Source organism: Ovis canadensis, chromosome 2 (assembly GCF_042477335.2).
Source record: "Ovis canadensis isolate MfBH-ARS-UI-01 breed Bighorn chromosome 2, ARS-UI_OviCan_v2, whole genome shotgun sequence".
In the NCBI taxonomy this organism is placed as follows: Eukaryota; Metazoa; Chordata; class Mammalia; order Artiodactyla; family Bovidae; genus Ovis; species Ovis canadensis.
The window spans coordinates 119,949,510-119,971,949 of NC_091246.1; the positions used below are offsets into that span (position 1 = coordinate 119,949,510).

General features: G+C 39.7%; 1 protein-coding gene across 1 annotated transcript in view; it reads left to right on the top strand.

Annotated features, from left to right (window-relative positions):
• Window positions 1-22,440, top strand: part of ARHGEF4 (Rho guanine nucleotide exchange factor 4) — a 372,112-nt gene that overhangs the window by 203,270 nt on the left and 146,402 nt on the right. The window contains 1 exon segment of the mRNA XM_069576860.1: window positions 6,627-6,923. Coding sequence (XP_069432961.1) covers window positions 6,627-6,923 — 297 coding nt within the window.

Sequence of the window (22,440 nt, forward strand, 5' to 3'; positions counted from 1 at the left end):
CTTAGATACCCACAGTGTAGTCACTCCTAGAGCTGGATATCCTAGAGTGTGAAGTCAAGTGGCCTTAGTAAGTCAAGTGGGCCATTGGGAGTATTACTTCAAACAAAGCTAGTGGAGGTGACAGAATTCCAGCTGACTTATTTAAAATCCTAAAAGACGATGCTGTTAAAGTGCTGCATTCAGTATGTCAGCAAATTTGGAAATTCAGCAATGGCCACAGGATTGGACAATGTCAGTTTTCATTGCAATACCAAAGAAGGGCAATGTCAAAGAATGTTCAAACTACATACAATTGTACTCATTTCACATGCTATTGTAGGAAGGCCATGCTCAAAATCCTTCAAGCTAGGCTTCAGCAGTACATATTTGAGAGCTTCAAAATTTATAAGCTCTGTTCAAAAGAGGCAGAGGAACCAGAGATCAAATTGCCGACATTCATTGGATCTGGAGAAAGGAAGAGAGTTCCAGGAAAACATCTACTTCTGCTTCATTGACTACACTAAGGCCTTTGGCTGTGTGGATCACAAAAAAACTGGAAAGTTCTTAAAGAAATGGGAATACCAGTCCCCCTTACCTACCTTCTGAGAAACCTGTTATGTGGGTCAAGTAGCAACAGTTAGAACCAGACATGGTACAACTAACTGGTTCAAAATTGGGAAAGGACTACAATGAGTATATTGTCACCCTGCTAATTTAACTTCTGTGCAGAGTGCATTATGCAAAATCCTGGGTTGGATGAATCACAAGGTGAAATCAAGATTGCCAGGAGAAATATAAACAACATCAAAGATGCAGATGATACCACTCTAAGGGCAAAAAGTGAAGAGAAACTAAGGAGCATCTTGATGAGGATAACAGAGGAAAGTGAAAAAGCTAGCTTGAAATTCATTACTAAAAATACTAAGATCATGGCGTCTGGTCCCATTACTTCATGACAAATAGAAGGGGGGCTAGTGGAAACAGTGACTTATTATTGGGCCTTATTATTGGGTTCTGAAATCACTGCAGATAGTGACTGTAGCCATGAAATTAAAAGATGCTTGCTCCTTGGAAGGAAAGCTATGACAAACCTAAGACAGCATATTAAAAAGCAGAGACATCACTTTGCTAACAAATGTCCACATAGTCAAAGGTATGGTTTTTTCTTTTTCAGTAGTCATGTACAGATGTGAGAGTTGGACTAAAGAAGGCTGAGTGCCAAAGAAGGGATGTTCTCAAATTGTGATACTGGAGAAGACTATTGAGAGTCCCTCAGGCTGCAAGGAAATAAATCCTAAATATTCATTGGAAGGTCTGTTGCTGAACCTTAAGCTCCAATACTTAGACCACCTGATGCAAAGAGTCAACTCATTGGAAAAGACCCTGTTGCTGGGAAAGATTGATGAAGAAAGGAGAAGGGTACAGCAGAGGTTGAAATGCTTAGATAGCATCACCAACTCAATGGACATGAATTTGAGCAAACTCTGGAAGACAGTGAAGTAAAGAGGAGCCTTGTGTGCTACAGTCCATTGAGTGGTATAGAGTCAGACATGACTTACTGACTGAACAACAAGGACACTATATTACATCCACAAGACTTAACTATTTTATAACTTGAAGTTTGTACCTTCTGACTCCTTTCACTCCTTTCATGCACCTTCTCATCCCCTACTTCTGGCTACCACCAGTCTTTTCTCTGTATCTATGAGCTTTTGTTTTTAGATTCCACATATAAGTGAGATTATAAAATAAATCATAAATCTTTCTGTGCCTGACTTACTTTGAAAACAGCCTAATGTACTGAAGGACCATCTATGTTGTCACAAATGGAAAGATTTCATTCTATCTTAAGGCTGAATAATACTCCATTGTATATATACCACATTTTCTTTATCCATTCATCTATCAATAACACCTTGCTTGTTTCTGTATCTTAGCTATTACAAATAACTCTGCAGTTGAACACAGTGGTGCATGTATCTTTTCAAGTGACTGATCTTATTTTCTTTGAATATCCAAAGGTGGAATTTCTGGATCAGATGGTAGTTCTACATTTAATGTTTTGAGGAACTTCTATACTGTTTTCTATAGTGGCTGTACAAGTTTACATTTCTACCAACATTGCACATGGGTTCTCTTTTCTCCTCATACTCGCCAACACTTGGTATTTCTTGTCTTTTTGATGATTCTAGCAGGTGTGAGATGATATCTCATTGCGGTGTGAATGTGCATTTCCCTGATGATTAGGCCTGTTGAGTGTCTTTTCATGTACGTATTGGCCATTTCTATGGCTTCTTTGAAAAAGTGTATATTCACACACATCCACCCCCATCTACTTTTTAATTGAATTGTGATGGTTTTTGTTTGTTTTTTTTATTTTTGAGCTGTGTAAGCTCTATATATTAATATACTTTTGATATTAACCCCTTATTGGATATAGTATTTGCAAATACTTTCTCACATTGAGTATTGTTACCTTTTCGTATTGTTTAAGGTTTCCTTTGTTGTGCAGAAACTTTACTGTTTGATATAATCCCATTTGTAAATTTTTGCTTTTGTTCCTTTGTTTTTGGTGTCAAATCCAAAAAATTCTTCACTATACCCAATGTAAGGAGTTTACTGCCTGTGTTTTCTTCTAGGAATTTTATGGTTTCAGGTTGTACATTCAAGCCTTTAATCCATTTAGGGTTGATTTTTGTGTATGGTAAAAGATATTCTTTTGCATGTGAATGTCTAGTTCCCAGCACCCTTTATTGAAAACCGTCCTCTTCATCATATATTCTTGGCACCATCATATATTCTAGGCTTGTCTGTCATAAATTAGTTGATTATATATGAGTGAGTTTATTTCTGGGCTTTTTTCTGTTACACTGATCTATATGTCTGCATTTATGTCACTACTATTTTGATTAGAGTACTTCATTATATAGTTTGAAATTAGGAAGCGCAATACCTCCAGCTTTGTTCTTCTTTCACAAAGAATTGCTTTGCCTATTTGGGATCTTTTGGGATTCCATACAAAGTTTAGGATTGCTTGTGCTATTTCTGTGGAAAATGTTATTGGAATTTTGATAGGTATTACATTGAAACTGTAGATTGCTATAAGTAGTATGGCCATTTTAACAATACTAGTTCTTCTAATCCATGATCATAAAGCATCTTAACATTTACTTGTGACATTTATCTTCTTGGATTTTGTTTGTCAAAGTCTTATAGTTTTCAGTGAACAAGGATTTTATCGCCTTAGTTATATTTTAATGTATTTTTAATTGGAGGATAGTTGCTTGTGTTCATTTCTGCTGTACAGCAGTGTGAATCAGAAATAAGTATACATTTATCTCCCTTCCTCACACCCCTTCCATCTTACCCCTCTAGGCCATCACAGAGCACTAGGCTGGTCTCCCTGTGTTACGCAGCAGCTTCCCACTACCCATCTGTTTTGCATATGGTAGTGTATATGTCAGTGCTATTCTCTCAGCTTGTCCCACTGTCTCCTTCCCTGACTGTGTCCACAAATCCATTCTCTACATCTATGTCTCTATTCCTTCCCTGAAAGTAAGTTCATCAGTACAGTTTTTCTAGATTCCATATATATGCATTAATATACAATATTTGTTTTTCTTTTTCTGACTTACTTCACTCTGTATAACATGCTTTGGGTTCATCCACCTCACTAGAACTGACTCAGATTTGTTCCTTTTAATGGCTGCATAATACTCCATTGCATATATTTATGTGTGTGGGGGGTGTATATATATACGCTGCTGCTGCTAAGTTGCTTCAGTCGTGTCCGACTCTGTGAGACCCCAGAGACGGCAGCCTACCAGGCTCCCCCATCCCTGGAATTCTCCAGGCAAGAACACTGGAGTGGGTTGCCATTTCCTTCTCCAATGCATGAAAGGGAAAAGTGAAAGTGAAGTCGCTCAGTCGTGTCCGACTCTTCGCCACCCCACAGACTGTAGCCTACCAGGCTCCTCTGTCCATGGGATTTACCAAGCAAGAGTACTGGAGTGGGGTGCCATTGCCTTCTCATATATATATATATATCACAACTTTTTATCCATTCATCAGTCAGTGAACATCTACATTGCTTCCATGTCCTGGCTATTGTAAATAGTTCTTCAATGAACATTGGGATACATGTGTCTTTTTGAATTGTTTTCTCAAGATATATGCCCAGTAGTGGAATTGCTGGATAGTATGGGGCTTAAAAGTCTGCAGGTCTAGCAAGTTTCTACCTATTGCTATAAAACCAGCTGATTAAGCTTGGGTTCATGGTCTCTTTCAAGGGGCTGTGTTCAGCTCAAGGTCAGACTGCAAGATGTCTTGCTTCCACACTCACTAAGGTAGCTGTTGACAGGCTTCAGATCCATGCTGGCTGTTGACTTGGAGACATCAGTTTCTTGCCACATGAGCTTCTCCATGGCCCTTTTCACAGTATATCATCTTACTTCTTCCAGAGCAAGGGGTCCATGAGAGGCACCCAAATGGAAGTGACAACCTTTTTATCACCTAATCTTGGAAATGATATTTCATTCTGCCAAAGTCATTCATTAGAAGTAAGTCACTAAGTCCAGCCTATATTCAAGGGGAAGGGCTCATACAAGGGCCTTCATCAAGGTGATGAGGTCTTTGGGGCCATCTTAGAAGCTGCCCACCATACTGGGTGATGCTGGTGGTTTTACAAATACTGTTCTAATTAATAACCTCAAAGCAAAAACCTTTTTTACTGAGAAAATTAAAATTCCTTGGCGAGTGAATGGATATATGGCCCTAGTAGCACCCCCAAGGTGGGGAAATGGGAAGGGAGGGGGGCTGTTTTCCATTAAGCTAATGGAAAAAAATAAAGGTGAAATTTTGCACTTAGAGAGCACCATCCTCCAGCCAGGACTTCCTCTAAAGCCCTATAGCCAAGCTATGAAAATGGTAATGTTCTAAAATTCTGATAAAGCAAAAGTTGAGGATCATTGACAACATCAGGAGGTCCCAGCCAATAACTCCCGTACAAGCTGGTAGAAGGCTTGGTGACGGTGCATTGGAAAAGTCTGGGTTTCTTTTGTTTGTGAGCTCACATCTAGTGGCAGTAACCGCATTCCTGTGGAAGCCTTAGCATGAGGGTAGCTTGGCTTCCTTTCAGGAAGCTTTGTGCCATTTGCTCACTGAAAGCCTTAGGAGAACCGCTTCTTTATGTACTGTACATAAAATGCGCAACAGAGAGTCTTGCATAAAGATGTGATCACTAACTTCCATTCCCTTTGCAAGAACTTTGAGAATTATAAAAGAGCGTAAGGTGTGGTCCTTGCTTAGTTAAGCAGATGTTATTTCCACTTGTAAAACAACAGGAATTTTTACCACATAGAATTGTGAAAAGGATATGGGATTTAGAATCAGAAAGAGTACAGCTGACACTTAACAGTGCCAGGGTTAATAGCGCCTACCCTCTGCATAGTGGAACCTCCAAGTATAAATTAACAGTCAGCCCTCCATACTCACAATTCCACATCCAGGGATTCAGCCATCCATGGATCCTATACTGCTGTAGTATTTACTATTGAAAATAATCCACAAGTAGATCCATGCAGTTCAAACTCATGTTGTCCAAGGATTAACTGTCTAATGACACACAAAGTTGTGTGAACTTGGGTTATCACTTAAGTTTTCTGAGTTTCTATTACCTTATTTACAGGATATGGATAATATGCCTGTGGCTTCTAGCTAGAGTGAAGTTGAGGAGAGGGAACTAAGTAAAGCACTTTTTAAATTGGTACCAAAAGTACACAGTGATTCTTTACCTTGGATGCATATTAGAATCACTTGCCAAGCTTTGAAAAGTCCCAGTTCCCAGGCTGTACACCAAAGCCATTCTGTAGTAAGTATGCCTCCCTTTCCCCTTCTTTCTCCATGTGCATGTCTGTGTCTGTGTGTATCTGTGAATATACAAAGCCTCTTGAAATAGTTAAGAGAAATTTCACCTTTGTTTCCACCAAATAGTATACACAAAATACTTGGGGATGACATTCCAAAGAGGGGATGTGAAGGAGGTGTCCACTAGAGTGGGACTGGGGATAGTGGTCATTAGACTCAACACATGGGAAGAAAGGTTTCTGCTCCTTTGATTTGAAAGCACAGAGAGATGGCTGTGCAACGTGAAGCCAAAGTTAGTGTGGACAAACGTTACTCTGAAATTCAGTTAGGGTTCCTGAGTGAATGCAGCAACCAGACAAAGTATGGCAGCATAGCTGCCAAAGGAAGGTGCAGTGTGTACACGCCTAGTTAGTGTCTGTGCTGAGTAAGGAGGAACAGATGCCTGTGTGTCTCCGTTCAAATTCTGTTCTCAGGGGGCATTGTTTAGGCAAGAGCTTTCTGCCCAAACCACTGACCCTGAAAAAATATTTCTAATGAATTACTTTCAAGACCTAATTCTTTGATCAAGGTGGAAGACTTGATTCTTTGAAATAGTCTTGAAAATAGAACATTTCAATGGAAACAAGGTTTCTTTTGTTTCTAGTCTTCACACTTTCCAAAATTACTGTGAACAAAGTACTTCACTGGGGTCTGTATTTTGGGGATTAACCAAAACATAGAAAGAAAGTGAACAGAGAAAGAACACTGTGCTCACTTGATATGTTCTCCTCTCTGTTCTCTAGAATCACATGCTGTGGGAAGAACAACCAGGCAGAAAGCCCAGTTGCTTCCAAGGTCTGAAAACTTTTCACACTGAGCCAGCTCCGGGGCCATTCTCTACAGCTGAGGTGGGGACATGGATTCTTCCCTTCATTTCTGCAGAAGACATCCCCTGGGAGACTCCTTCACAACCCAGGAGTATCCCTCAGCACTCACACATCAGTTTAGATGACCTGTGGCTGGAGAAGATGCAGAGGAGGAAGTTGAAGAAGCAGGCCCAGTTTGAAAGGAAGACTCATGCACACAAAGATGGAGTGCAAGTAAGCTGCTCGCATGCCATAGTCATCAGACATGACCTGTTACCTCCTCTTCCAATGCATCAGCTTGCCTTTCCTGCCCTCTTTGCACCTCTGCCCTATACAGTCTGGAGGACAAACATTGTGCAGTGATTTGTCTGAGAGCCACAGAGGCTGTGGCTTCCCCTTCCCGCTCTGCAGTGTCCGCCCCTGTGCAGGTGATGGAGCAGAACTGAAGAAAGGGAGGCCTGCCCTGAAGCCCCTCCCATAGTAATGACCATTCAGTGAGGGCCCACTCTGTGTCAAACATTGTGTTAGATGCTGGACAGCATTAATTCTAATACTTGCAAAGGTGCATGACATTCTCATACAACAATCTCAGTTACACAAAATCATATAAAGAGAATTAGATTTTTTTCTCTAAGTGACACCATGATTTTTCCATGAAATTGTCAGCTATTTAAAAATGACTTAATAGTTTATAAAGCATACCTTTTACACAATCCCTAACTGTTTCTTATTCTTTCCCTTTATAAAATAGCAGTCTTTATTATCAAGTATTTGTGAAGTACACATCCCTGAGTCTCACATCATCCCTGATATCCACTTTTTAAAAATTTGAGGTGAAATTTACATAACATAAAATGAACCATATTAAAATGTACAATTCAGTGGCATTTAGTAGATTCACAAGATTTTGCAGGACTTACCTTTATCTGGTTCCAAGACATTCTCATCATCTCAGAAAGAAACTTCCTAACTATTAAACAGTCACAACCAATTTCCCCTCCCTAGACCCTGGCAAACACTAATCTGATTTTCATTCCTATGGATTTACATATTACCTATAAATATTTCATGCAAATGGAATTATAGTGTGTCATCTTGTGTGCCTGACTCTGTTCACTCAGCATAATCCTTTTGAGGTTCTTCTCTGTCGTAGCATACAGCAGCACTTTGCTCCATCATGCGGATATGTTTGTTTTTGTTATTCACTCCTCCATTGATTGGCATTAGGTTGTCTCCACTTTTTGACTGTTTTAAATAGTGCTGTCAGGAACATCTGTATATAAGCTTTTGCTTGTATACATGTTTTCTATTCTTTTGGATATATACATAGGAATGGAATTGTTGGGACATGTGGTAATTCCATGATTAACTTTCTGAGGAACTGCCAGACTCTGCCACACCATTTTATATTTCTATCAACAATGTAGAGGGTTGCAAGTGCTCTACATTCTTCCCAACACTTGTCCCTTCCTGTTGTGTTATTTTGTTTAAATTATACCATCCTAATGGATCTGTTCAGTTCAGTTCAGTCGCTCAGTCGTGTCCGACTCTTTGCAACCCAATGAATCGCAGCACGCCAGGCCTCCCTGTCCATCACCAACTCCTGGAGTTCACCCAGACTCACGTCCATCAAGTCAGTGATGCCATCCAACCATCTCATCCTCTGTCGTCCCCTTCTTCTCCTGCCCCCAATCCCTCCCAGCATCAGAGTCTTTTCCAATGAGTCAACTCTTTGCATGAGGTGGCCAAAGTACTGGAGTTTCAGTTTTAGCCTCATTCCTTCCAAAGAAATCCCAGGGCTGATCTCCTTCAGAATGGACTGGTTGGATCTCCTTGCAGTCCAAGGGACTCTCAAGAGTCTTCTCCAACACCACAGTTCAAAAGCATCAATTCTTCAGTGCTCAGCCTTCTTCACAGTTCAACTCTCACATCCATATATGACCACTGGAAAAACCATAGCCTTGACTAGACAGACCTTAGTTGGCAAAGTAATGTCTCTGCTTTTGAATATGCTATCTAGGTTGGTCATAACTTTTCTTCCAAGGAGTAAGCGTCTTTTGATTTCATGGCTGCAATCACCATCTGCAGTGATTTTGGAGCCCCCCAAAATAAAGTCTGACACTGTTTCCCACTGTTTCCCCATCTATTTCCCATGAAGTGATGGGACCAGGTGCCATGATCTTCGTTTTCTGAATGTTGAGCTTTAAGCCAACTTTTTCACTCTCCACTTTCACTTTCATCAAGAGGCTTTTTAGCTCCTCTTCACTTTCTGCCATAAGGGTGGTGTCATCTGCGTATCTGAGGTTGTTGATATTTCTCCCGGCAATCTTAATTCTAGCTTGTGTTTCTTCCAGTCCAGCATTTCTCATGATGTACTCTGCATATAAGTTAAATAAGCAGGGTGACAATATACAGCCTTGACGTACTCCTTTTTCTATTTGGAACCAGTCTGTTGTTCCATGTCCAGTTCTAACTGTTGCTTCCTGACCTCCATACAGATTTCTCAAGAGGCAGGTCAGGTGGTTTGATATTCCCATCTCTTTGAGAATTTTCCACAGTTTATTGTGATCCGCACAGTCATAGGCTTTGGTGTAGTCAATAAAGCAGAAATAGATGTTTTTCTGGAACTCTCTTGCTTTTTCCATGATCCAGTGGGTGTTGGCAATTTGATCTCTGGTTCCTCTGCCTTTTCTAAAACCATGGTACCTAATTGTGGTTTGATTTGCATTTTCCTAGTGACTAATGTTGAGTATATTTTCATATATTTATTGGCCATTTGTATGTCTTTTTTTGGAGAAATGTCTATTCAAGTCCTTTGACCATTTTTTAACTATGTTATTTTTCTTTGTTGTTCAACTGTCAGAGCTCTTTACATATGCAGATACTAGACGCCATGAAATAAATGATTTACAAATATTTTCTGCCATCTGTAGATTACCTTTCATTTTCTTGATAATGTCTACTGTTGCATGAAAGTATTTAATTCTGATGTAATCCAGTTTATCTAGTTTGTCTTTTGTTGCTTGTGAATTTAGTGTAATGCCTAAGAATCCATCGCCAAATCCAAGGTCATGAAAGCTTATTTTTATACTTTAAGAGCTTTTATAGCTTTTGCTCTTATATTTAGGTTTTGTATTCATTTTGAATTAATTTTTGTGGTTTATGTGAGGTAAGATTCCAACTTCAAACTTTTCCATGTGGATATCTTATTGTCTTAGCACCATTTGTTGAACAGACTATTCTTTTCCTCATTAAATGATCTTGCTGCTACTGCTGCTAAGTCGCTTCAGTCGTGTCCAACTCTGTGCAACCCCATAGACAGCAGCCCACCAGGCTCCCCCGTCCCTGGGATTCTCCAGGCAAGAACACTGGACTGGGTTGCCATTTCCTTCTCCAATGCGTGAAAGTGAAAAATGAAAGTGAAGTAGATCAGTCGTGTCTGACTCGTAGAGACCCCGTGGACCACAGCCTACCAGGCTCCCCCGTCCATGGGATTTTCCAGGCAAGAGTACTGGAGTGGGTTGCCATTACCTTCTCCAAAATGATCTTGACACTCTTGTAAAAAATCAAATGACCTTAGACATATAGGTTTATTCCCAGACTCTCAATTCTATTCTATTGGTCCTTGTGTCTGTCCTTTTGCCAGTATCACACTATTTACCATAACTTTCTATTAAGTTTTGAAGCTGGGGTGTGTGAATCCTTTTTGTCATTTTTTAAGATTGTGTTGCCTGTTTGCTGTCCCTTGCAATTCCAAATGAATCGTAGGGTCAGCTGTTTCATTTCTTGGGGGAAAAAAAATGAAGGCCATTGAGATTTTGGTAAGTTTAAATTGAATCTGTAGATTGCTCTGGAGAGTATTACCTTCCTATATATATAACAAATTTGCAAATCTATGAACACAGGGTGTTGTTTTATTTTTTAGGTATTATTTAGTTGCTTTTCACAATGTTTTATAATTTCCACTGTAGAAGTCTTACACATCCTTGGTTAAAATATTTCCTATGTATTTTATTCTTTTTATGATATTGCAAATAGAATTGCTTTCTTAATTTCACTTTGGGATTTGTTCATTACTAGTGTATAGAAATACAGTGGATACTTGTGTATTGATCTTGTACATGCAGATTTGCTGACTTTGTTTATTAACTCCAAGTATCTTTGTGTATTATTTAGAAATTTCTATATATAAGATTAAGATATAGATCCTATACATTTTTTAGAATTTATATCTTTGCATTTAATTTTCTTAGGGAGTTGTAAGCAGCATTGTGTTCTTAATTTTATTTTTCACAAGTTGATTCTTAGTATAATAAAACATTACTGACTTTTGTGTGTTTGTACTATAGCCTGTGACCTTGAAGAATTCATTGATTGGTTCCAGAAATTTTTTTTAAAAACTCCTTGGGATTTTCTATGTAAAGAGTAATATCTTCTATGGGTGGGGACAATTTTATTTTTCATTTCCTAATTTGTATGATTTTTTTTTCCATTGACTTATTGCAGTGGCTAGGAATTCCAATATTGTGTTGAATAAGAGTGGGAAAAGAGGATATCCTTGCCTTGTTCCCTGTTGTAATAGGATAAATTTCCATTTTTTTCACTCTTAAGTATGATGTTAGCTGTAGAACTTTTGTAGAATTTTGTTGAAAAATTTCCTCTCTATTCCTAGTTTGCTGAGACTTTTTTTTTTAATCATGAATGTTTTAGCTTTTCTTAAAAGCTTTTTCTGTGTCTACTGATGTGATCATTTTATGTTTTTATCTTTAACCTCTTGATGTGGTAGATTATAGTAATTTTTTGGTATGTTGAATCAGCCATCTCTACTTGGAATAAATCCCACTTAGTCATGTAGTATATAGAGAATGTAAATTTTTATAAAATCTTATATTAATTTGTTGATATTTCATCCAGATCTTCTATATCTAAGCTCATAAGAGATATTGAGCTGGAGTTTTCACTTTTGTACTATTTTCCCATAGTTTGGGTATCAGGATAATATGAACCTCACAAAATGAGTTGGAAAGTCATTCTCTTTTCCTGTATTCTTAAATAGATTGTGTAAAATTGGTTTTCTTTGCTCTGAATTCTACACTATATTAATATGACCACTTCTTTTTTGGTTAATATTTACACATGTCTTTTTTCATGTCTCTTTACTTCCAACCTGTCGTTGATTTGAATTCCATATAGGCAGCATTGTTGGATCTTTTTATTTTATCCGTTCTTCTTATGTTTGTTTTTATATGGTATATTTTGACAGTTAACATGTAAAATAATTATTATATTAGGGCTTAAGTCTGCCAACTTATTACTTGTGTTCTGTTTCCCAATATTCTTTTCTGTAAGTTACATGAACGGTTTTTAGGATTCCATCATAATTTATTTGTAGTATTTTTGAATATTTTGTTCTGTATAGTTTTCATACTGGTTGCTAGAAGAAAATGACCACCCCTCCAGTATCCTTGCCTGGAGAATTCCATGAACAGAAGAGCCTGCCAGGTTCCAGTCCATGGGGTTGCAAAGAATTGTACACAACTGAGCAACTAACACTACTACATTAAAAGCATTATATACATACATAACCTATCACAGTCTACTGTTACCAACATTTTACCACTTCCAACGACCTTTAGTAATCTTAGTTCCACTGAGGTTCATTTACTGTCCACACTGTGCTGTGTGCTTAGTTACTCAGTCACGTCCAACTCTTCGTGACCCCATGGATTGTAGCCCACCAGGCTCCTCTGTCCATAGGGATTCTCTAGGTAAGAATACTGGAGTGGGTTGCCATGCCCTCCTCCAAGATCTTCTCCAGGAGATCTTCCCAACCCAGGGATCGAACCCAGGTCTCCTGCATTGCAGGTGGATTTTTTACCATCTAACCATGAGGGTAGCCCATGAATACTAGAGTGTGTAGCCTATCCTTTCTCCAGAGAATCTTTCCAACCCAGAAATCAAACCAGGGTCTCCTGCATTGCAAGTGGATTTACCAGCTGAGCTACCCACTATTAAAATATAATTCTCTTGTGTTTTCTCTACCTACATTTTTTTTTGAAGTACGATTGATTTACGTCCCATATTATGTTAGCGTCAAGTATACAACACAGTGATTCAATGGTTTTATAGATTACACTCCATATTTAGTTACTATAAAGTAATGACTATATTTTTGTACTGTATAACATATCTTTGTTGCTTATTATTTTATAAATAGTATTTTGGTACCTCTTAACCCTTTTTTTCCCTATGTTTCCCCTCCATTCATCCTCTCCCCACTATTAACCACTGATGTGTTTTCTGTATCTTTGAGTTTTTTGTTTTAGATTCCATATCTAAGTGAAAATATACAGTAGCTATCTTTCTCTTCCTGACTTATTCCACTAAGCATAATACCCTCCAGGCCCATCCCCATTGTTGCAAATGGCAAAATTTCATTCTTTTTATGGCTGTTATTCTAATATACATATTTACCACATCTTCTTTATTCATCTGTTGATGAACACTCAGTTTGCTTTCATACCTTGCCAATTTTAAACAGTACTGATATGAACATTGGGGTGCATATATTTTTTTGATTATTTTTTGTTTGTTTTCTTTAGATATATATCCAGTAGTGGAGTTGCTAGATCATAGGCTAGTTTTATTTTTAAGTTTTTAAGGAACTTCTGAAAGGTTGTTGCTGACCCATGAAAAGATGCCAGGATTCTTGGCCTCCGGAAGAGAAGAACACAATCTGGGGCCAGAGACAAGGCTTGATCACTCAGAGCTTTTGTGCAATAGAGTTTTATTACAGTATAAAAGGGATAGAGAAAGCTTCTGACACAGACCTCATAAGGGGACAGAAAGAGTAACCCCTCACTAGTGTTAGCAATGGAGTTATATACTTTTAATTAGTTATATACTTTTAATTAGTTTAAATAATTAAATTATATAATTTTAATTAGTTATTACAGTGAATAAAAAGTATGTCTGGAGGTTGTAAAGACCTTACTTACACCCACTCCCATAATTTACATTTTAAGACAACAGGATTAGCCAGAAGGTTTTCCCAGAGACTGTGCTCAAGCAGGATACATTATTGTTGTATAATCCTAAGGAATGTAGAGGAAACACAAACATTTGTCCTTTCCTCCTCCTTGAGAATTCCAGACCCCTCTCTCCTTGAGGACCCCTGGACACCTTTGACTGTGTGGATCACAATAAACTGTGGAAAATTCTGAAAGAGATGGGAATACCAGACCACCTAACCTGCCTCTTTAAAAATCTGTATGCAGGCCAGGAAGCAACAGTTAGAACTGGACATGGAACAACAGACTGGTTCCAAAGAGGAAAAGGAGTATGTCAAGGCTGTATATTGTCACCCTGCTTATTTAACTTCTATGCAGAGTACATCATGAGAAATCCTGGATTGGAAGAAACATAAGCTGGAATCAAGTTTGCTGGGAGAAATATCAATAACCTCAGATATGCAGATGACACCACCCTTATGGCAGAAAGTGAAGAGGAACTAAAAAGCCTCTTGATGAAAGTAAAAGAGGAGAGTCAAAAAGTTGGCTTAAAGCTCAACATTCAGAAAACGAAGATCATGGCATCCGGTCCCATCACTCCATGGGAAATAGATGGGGAAACAGTGGAAACAGTGGCAGACTTTATTTTTTTGGGCTCCAAAATCACTGCAGATGGTGACTGCAGCCATGAAATTAAAAGACGCTTACTCCTTGGAAGAAAAGTTATGACCAACCTAGATAGCATATTCAAAAGCAGAGATATTGCTTTGCCGACTAAGGTCCATCTAGTCAAGGCTATGGCTTTTCCAGTGGTCATGTATGGATGTGAGAGTTGGACTGTGAAGAAAGCTGAGCGCTGAAGAATTGGTGCTTTTGAACTGTGGTGTTGGAGAAGACTCTCCTTGGACTGCAAGGAGATCCAACCAGTCCATTCTGAAGGAGATCAGCCCTGGGTGTTCTTTGGAAGGAATAATGCTAAAGCTGAAACTCCAGTACTTTGGCCACCTCATGAGAAGAGCTGACTCATTGGAAAAGACTTTGATGCTGGGAGGGATTGGTGACAGGAGAAGAAGGGGACGACAGAGGATGAGATGGCTGGATGGCATCACTGACTCGATGGACGCGAGTCTGAGTGAACTCCGGGAGCTGGTGATGGACAGGGAGGCCTGGCGTGCTGCAATTCATGGGATCGCAAAGAGTCAGACACACGACTGAGTGACTGAACTGAACTGAACTGAACTGAACTGGACATCTTATCAACCTACCTAGGAATTGACTCTCTCACTTCTGTGTGGTTTTCCATAATGACTGTACCAAGTTACATTGCCACCAAACCTGTATTACAGTGGCCTTTTCTCCACATCCCCACCGACATTTGTTATTTGTTGTCTTTTTGACAACAGCCATTCTGACAGATGTGAGGGGATAGCTCACTGCGGTCTTTTAATTAATTTTTCTTGGAATATAGTTGACTTAGAATGTTGTGTTTATGCTGTACAGACAAGTGAGTCAGTTATACATACACATGTATCCACTCTGTTTTAGATTCTGTTCCCAAGTAGGTCATTGCAGTGTATTCAATAGAGTCCCATGTGCTATTCGTAGGTTCTTACTACCTCTCTGTTCTATATATGTGTTTGCTTATGCTCAGTCATGTCTGATTCTTTGTGACCCCCCATGGACTGTAGCCAACCAGGCTCCTATGTCCATAGAATTTTCCAGGCAAGAATACTGGAGCGGATTTCCATTTCATATTGTAGGGGATTTTCCTGACCTAGGGATCGAATCCATTTCTCTTGCCCATTCCATATATAGTAGTGTGTATATGTCAGTCCCGGTCTCCCCATTTATCCCTCTCTCTTCCTCCCCCTGATAACCACAAGTTTGTTTTCTTCATCTCTGACTCAACCTCTGTTTTGTAAATAGGCTCATTCATACCATTTCTTTAGATTCTATGTATAAGCAATATCATATGATACTTGTCTTTGTCTGACTTACTTCACACAGTATGACAAGCTCTAGGTCCATCCATGTTGAAGCAAATGGCATTTTTTAGTTCTTTTATGGCTGAGTAATATTCTATTGTATATATGTACCACATATTCTTTATCCGTTTCTCAGCTGATGGACATTTAGGTTGCTTCCATGTCCTGGCTATTGTAAACGGTGCTTCAGTAAACATTGGGGTGCATGCATCGTTTTGAATTATCATTTTCTCCAAGAGCAGGATTGCTGGATCATATACTGACAAAATGTGGCAAAATGTGGTCCACTGAAGAAGGGAATGGCAAGCCATCTCAGAATTCTTTCCTTGAGAACCCCATGAACAGTATGAAAAAGCAAAAAGATAGAACACTGAAAGATGAACTCCCCAGGTTGGTAGGTGCCCAGTATGCTACTGGTGATCAGTGGAGAAATAACTCCCAAAAAACGAGGAGATGGAGCCAAAGCAAAAACAACACTCAGTGTGCATGTGACTGGTGATGGAAGCAAGGTCTGATGCTGTAAAGAGGAGTATTGCATAGCAACTTGGAATGTTAGGTCCATGAATCAAGGCAAATTAGAAGTGGTCAACCAGGAGATGGCAAGAGTGAACATCAACATTTTAGGAATCAGTGAACCAAAATGGACTGGAATGGATGAATTTAACTTAGATGACCATTATATCCACTACGGTCAGCAAGAATCCCTTAGAAGAAATGGACTAGCCATCATAGTCAATAAGAGAGTCTGAGATGCATTACTTGCATGCAATCTCAAAAAGGACAGAATGATCTCTGTTTATTTTCAAGGCAAACCATTCACTATCACGGTAATCCAAGTCTATGTCCTGACCAGTAATGCTGAAGAAGCTGAAGTTGAATGGTTCTATGAAGACCGACAAGACCTCTTAGAACTAACACCCAAAAAAGATGTCTTTTTCATTATAGGGCACTGGAATGCAAAAGTAGGAAGTCAAGGGATACCTGGAGTAGCAGGCAAATTTGGCCTTGGAGTACAGAATGAAGCAGGGCAAAGGCTAATAGAGTTTTGCCAAGAGAACGAACTGGTCGTAGCAAACGTTGTCTTCCAACAAGACAAGAGAAGACTCTACACCTGGACATCACCAGATGGTCAACACCAAAATCAGATTGATTATATTCTTTGCAGCCAAAGATGGAGAAAGTCTATACAGTCAGCAAAAACAAGCCCAGGAGCTGACTGTGGCTCAGATCATGAACTCCTTATTGCCAAATTCAGACTTATATTGAAAAAGAAGGGAAAACCACTAGACCATTCAGGTATGACCACACAGTGGAAGTGAGAAATAGATTTAAGAGACTACATCTGATAGAGTACCTGATGAATTATGAATGGAGGTTTCTGACATTGTACAGGAGACAAGGAGCAAGACTATCCCAAGAAAAAGAACTGCAAAACAGCAAAATGTCTGTCTGTAGAGGCCTTACAAATAGCTGTGAAAAGAAGAGAAGCAAAAAGCAAAGGAGAAAAGGAAAGATATAAGCATCTGAATGCAGAGTTCCAAACAATAGCAAGGAGCGATAAAAAAGCCTTCTTCAGTGATCAGTGCAAAGAAATAAAGGAAAACAATAGAATGGGAAAGACTGGGAAAGACTAAATTCAAGAAATGTAGAGATACCAAGGGAACATTTCATGCAAAGATGGGCTCAATAAAGTAAAGAAATGGTATGGACCTAACAGAAGCAGAGGATATTAAGAAGAGGTGTCAAGAATACACAGAAGAACTGTCCAAAAAAAGATCTTCAGGACCCATATAACCACAATGGTGTGATCACTCACCCAGAGCCAGACATCCTGGAATGCGAAGTCAAGTGGGCCTTAGGAAGCATCACTATGAACAAAGCTAGTGGAGGTGATGGAATTCCAGTTGAGCTATTTCAAATCCTAAAAGATGATGCTATGAAAGTGCTCCACTCAAGATGCCAGCAAATTTGGAAAACTCAGCAGTGGCCACAGGACTGGAAAATGTCAGTTTTCATTCCAATCGCAAAGAAAGGCAATGCCAAAGAATGCTCAAACTACTGCACAATTGCACTCATCTCACATGCTAGTGAAGTAATGCTCAAAATTCTCCAAGCCAGGCTTCAACAATACGTGAACCATGAACTTCCAGATGTTCAAGCTGGATTTAGAAAAGGCAGAGGAACCAGAGAGCAAATTGCCAACATGTTAGATCATAGAAACAGCAAGAGAGTTCCAGGAAAATATCTGTTTCTACCTTATTGACTATGCCAAAACCTTTGACTGTGTGGATCACAATAAACTGTGGAAAATTCTGAAAGAGATGGGAATACCAGACCACCTGACCTGCCTCTTGAGAAATCTGTATGCAGATCAGGAAGCAACAATTAGAACTGGACATGGAACAACAGCCTGGTTCCAAATAGGAAAAGGAGTACATCAAGGCTGTATATTGTCACCCTGATTATTTAACTTATATGCAGAGTACATCACGAGAAATGCTGGGCTGGATGAAGCCCAAGCTGGAATCAAGATTGCCAGGAGAAATATCAATAACCTCAGATATGCAGATCTTCCCTTATGGCAGAAAGTGAAGAAGAACTAAAGAGTCTCTTAATGAAAGTGAAAGAGGAGAGTGAAAAAGTTGGCTTAAAGCTCAACATTCAGAAAACTAAGATCACGGCATCTGGTCCCATCTCTTCATGGCAAATAGATGGAGAAACAGTGGAAACAGTGGCAGACTTTGGTTTTTGGAGTTTCAAAATCACTTCAGCTGGTGACTGTAGCCATGAAATTAGAAGACACTTACTCTTTGGAAGAAAATTTATGAAAAGCAGAGACATTACTTTGCTGACTAAGGTCTGTCTAGTCAAGGCTATGGTTTTTCCTGTGGTCATGTATGGATATGAGAGTTGGACTGTGAAGAAGGCTGAGCACCGAGGAAGTGATGCTTTTGAACTGTGGTGTTGGAGAAGACTCTTGAGAGTCCCTTGGACTGTAAGGAGATACAACCCGTCCATTCTGAAGGAGATCAGCCCTGGGTGTTCTTTGGAAGGAATGATGCTAAAGCTGAAACTCCAGTACTTTGGCCACCTCATGCGAAGAGTTGACTCATTGGAAAAAAACTCTGATGCTGGGAGAGATTGGGGGCAGGAGGAGAAAGGGACGACAGAGGATGAGATGGCTGGATGGCATCACTGACTTGATGGACGTGAGTCTGCGTGAACTCCAGGAGTTGGTGATGGACAGGGAGGCCTGGCGTGCTGCAGTTCATGGGGTCACAAAGAGTTGGACACAACTGAGCGACTGAACTGACTGAACTGAACTGAACCTAGATAGCATATTAAAAAGCAGAGACATTACTTTGCCAACAAAGGTCCATCTAGTTAAGGCTATGGCTTTTGCAGTAGTCATGCATGGATGTGAGAGTTGGACTATATAGAAAGCTGAGCGCCAAATAATTGATGCTTTTGAACTGTGGTGTTGGAGAAGACTCTTGAGAGTTCCTTGGACTGCAAGGAAATCCAACCAGTCCATCCTAAAAGAAATCAGTCCTGAATATTCATTGGAAGGACTAATGTTGAAGCTGAAACTCCAATACTTTCGCCACCTGATGTGAAAACTGACTCATTGGAAAAGAGCCAGATTTGGGGAATGTTTAAAGGTAGGAGGAGAAGGGGATGACAGAGGATGAGATGGTTTGATGGCATCACCGACTCAATGGGCATGAGTTTGAGTAAACTCCTGGAGTTGGTGATGGACAGGAAAGCCTGGTGTGCTGCAGTCCATGGGGATGCAAAGAGTTGGACACGACTAAATGACTGAACTGAACTGATTTTTATGTTTTTTTTTTTTTTAACAGCATCGCCATACTAGTCTCCATAGTGGCTGTACCAATTTACATCCCACCAACAGTGTAGGAGGTCACTGTGGTTTTGAGTTACATTTCACTAGCTATTAGCCATGTTGAGCATATTTTCACATTCCTTTTGGCCATCTATATGCCATCTTTGGGAAAATGGTTATTCAGGTCCTCTGCCCTTTTTTAAATTGGGTGTTTTGGAGTTTTTTGATACAGAGTTATATGAGATGTTTATATTTCTTATATAAACTGCTTATCAGACATATCATCTGGAAACATTTTCTCCCATTCATCGTTTTATTGGTTTCCTTCACTTTGCAAAATCTTCTAAGTTTGATGAGGTTCCATTTGCTTATTTTGGCTTCCCTGATGGTTTGTGGGTAAAGTATCCACCTGCAATGCAGGAGACAGAGGAGATGCAGATTCATTCTCTAGGTCAGGAAGATCCTCTCAAGTAGGAAATGGCAACATACTCCAGTATTTTTGCCTGGAAAGCTTCATGGACAAAGGAGCCCAGTGGGCTACATCCATAAGGTTGCAAAGAATCAGATGTGACTGAGGATTCACACACCCACAAATTCTTGCCTGAGGAGACAAATCATATATATATATATATATATATATATATATATATCAGTTCAGTTCCGTCGCTCAGTAGTGTCCTACTCTTTGCGACCCCATGAATCACAGCACGCCAGGCCTCCCTGTCCAACACCAACTCCCAGAGTTCACTCAGACTCGCGTCCATCAAGTCAGTGATGCCATGCAGCCATCTCATCCTCGGTTGTCCCCTTCTTCTCCTGCCCCCAATCCCTCCCAGCATCAAAGTCTTTTCCAATGAGTCAACTCTTCACATGCAGTGGCCAAAGTACTGGAGTTTCAGCTTTAGCATCATTCCTTCCAAAGAAATCCCAGGGCAGATCTCTTTCAGAATGGACTGATTGGATCTCCCCGCAGTCCAAGGGACTCTCAAAATTCTTCTCCAACACCACAGTTCAAAAGCACCAATTCTTTGGCACTCAGCCTTCTTCACAGCCCAACTCTCACATCCATACATGACCACAGGAAAAACCATAGCCTTGACTAGATGGACCTTAGTCGGCAAAGCAATGTCTCTGCTTTTGAATATGCTATCTCGGTTGGTCATAACTTTTCTTCCAAGGAGTAAGCGTCTTTTAATTTCATGGCTGCAGTCACCATCTGCAGTGATTTTGGAGCCCCCAAAAATAAAGTCTGCCACTGTTTCCACTGTTTCCCCATCTATTTCCCATGAAGTGATGGAACCGGATGCCATGATCTTCATTTTCTGAATGTTGAGCTTTAAGCCAACTCTTTCACTCTCCTCTTTTACTTTCATCAAGAGGCTTTTTAGTTCCTCTTCACTTTCTGCCATAAGGGTGGTGTCATATATATATATATATATATATATATATATATATATATATATATATAAAATTTTCAGTTCAGTCACTCAGTCATTCAGTCATGTCTGACTCTTTGCGACCCCGTGGACTGCAGCATGCCAGGCTTCTTGTCCACCACCACCTCCTGGAGCTCACTCAAAGTCATGTCCATCAAGATGGTGATGCCATCCAACCATCTCAACCTCTGTCGTCCCCTTCTCCTGCTGCCTTCAATCTTTTCCAGTGTCAGGGTCTTTTCCAATGAGCCAGTTCTTTGCATCAGGTGGCCAAAGTACTGGAGCTTCAGCAACAGTCCTTCCAATGAATACTCAGGGCTGATTTACTTTAGGATTGACTGGTATTTGATCTCCTAGCACTCCAAGGGACTCTCAAGAGTCTTATCCAACACCACAGTTCAAAAATATCAGTTCTTTGGTACTCAGCTTTCTTTACAGTCCAACTCTCACATCCATACATGACTACTGGAAAAACTGGAAAAAGCTTTGACTAGATGAACCTTTGTCAGAAAAGTAATGTCTCTACTTTTTAATATACTGTCTAGATTGGTCACATCTCTTCTTCCAAGAAGCAGGTGTATTTTAATTTCATGGCTACAGTCACCATCTGCAGTGATTTTAGAGCCCAAGAAAATAAAGTCTGTCACGGTTTCCATCGTTTCCTGATCTATTTGCCATGAAGTGATGGGACTGGATGCCATGATCTTAGTTTTTGAATTTTGAATTTTAACCCAAATTTTTTACTCTCCTCTTTCACTTTCATCAAGAGACTCTTTAGTTCTTCTTCACTTTCTGCCATAAGGGTGGTGTCATCTGCATATCTGAGGTTATAGATATTTCTCCCAGCAATCTTGATTCCAGCTTGTGCTTCATCCAGCCCAGCATTTCACATGATGTACTCTGCATAGAAGTTAAATAAGCAGGGTGACAATATACAGCTTTGGTGTACTCCTTTCCTGATTTGAAACCAGTCCATTGTTCCATGTCCAGTTCTAACTGTTGTTTCTTGACCTGCATACATGTTTCTCAGGAGACAGATAAGGTGATCTGGTATTCCCACCTCTTGAAGAATTTTCCAGTTTGTTGTGATCCACAGTCAAAGGCTTTGGTGCAGTCAATAAAGCAGGAGTAGATTTTTTTCTGGAACTCTCTTGCTTTTTCTATGATCTAACATGTTGGCAATTTGCTCTCTGGCTCCTCTGCCTTTTCTAAATCCAGCTTGGAATCCATCTGGAAGTTTTTGGTTCACATACTGTTGAAGCCTCACTTGGAGATTTTTGAGCATTACTTTGGTATTGGTGAGATGAGTGCAATTGTTCACTAGTTTGAACATGTTTTTGGCATTGCCTGTCTTTGGGATTGGAATTAAGACTGACCTTTTCCAGTCCTATGGGCACTGCTGAGTTTTCCAAATTTGCTGGCATACTGAGTGCAGCACTTTCATAGCATCATCTTTTGGGATTTGAAATAGCTCAG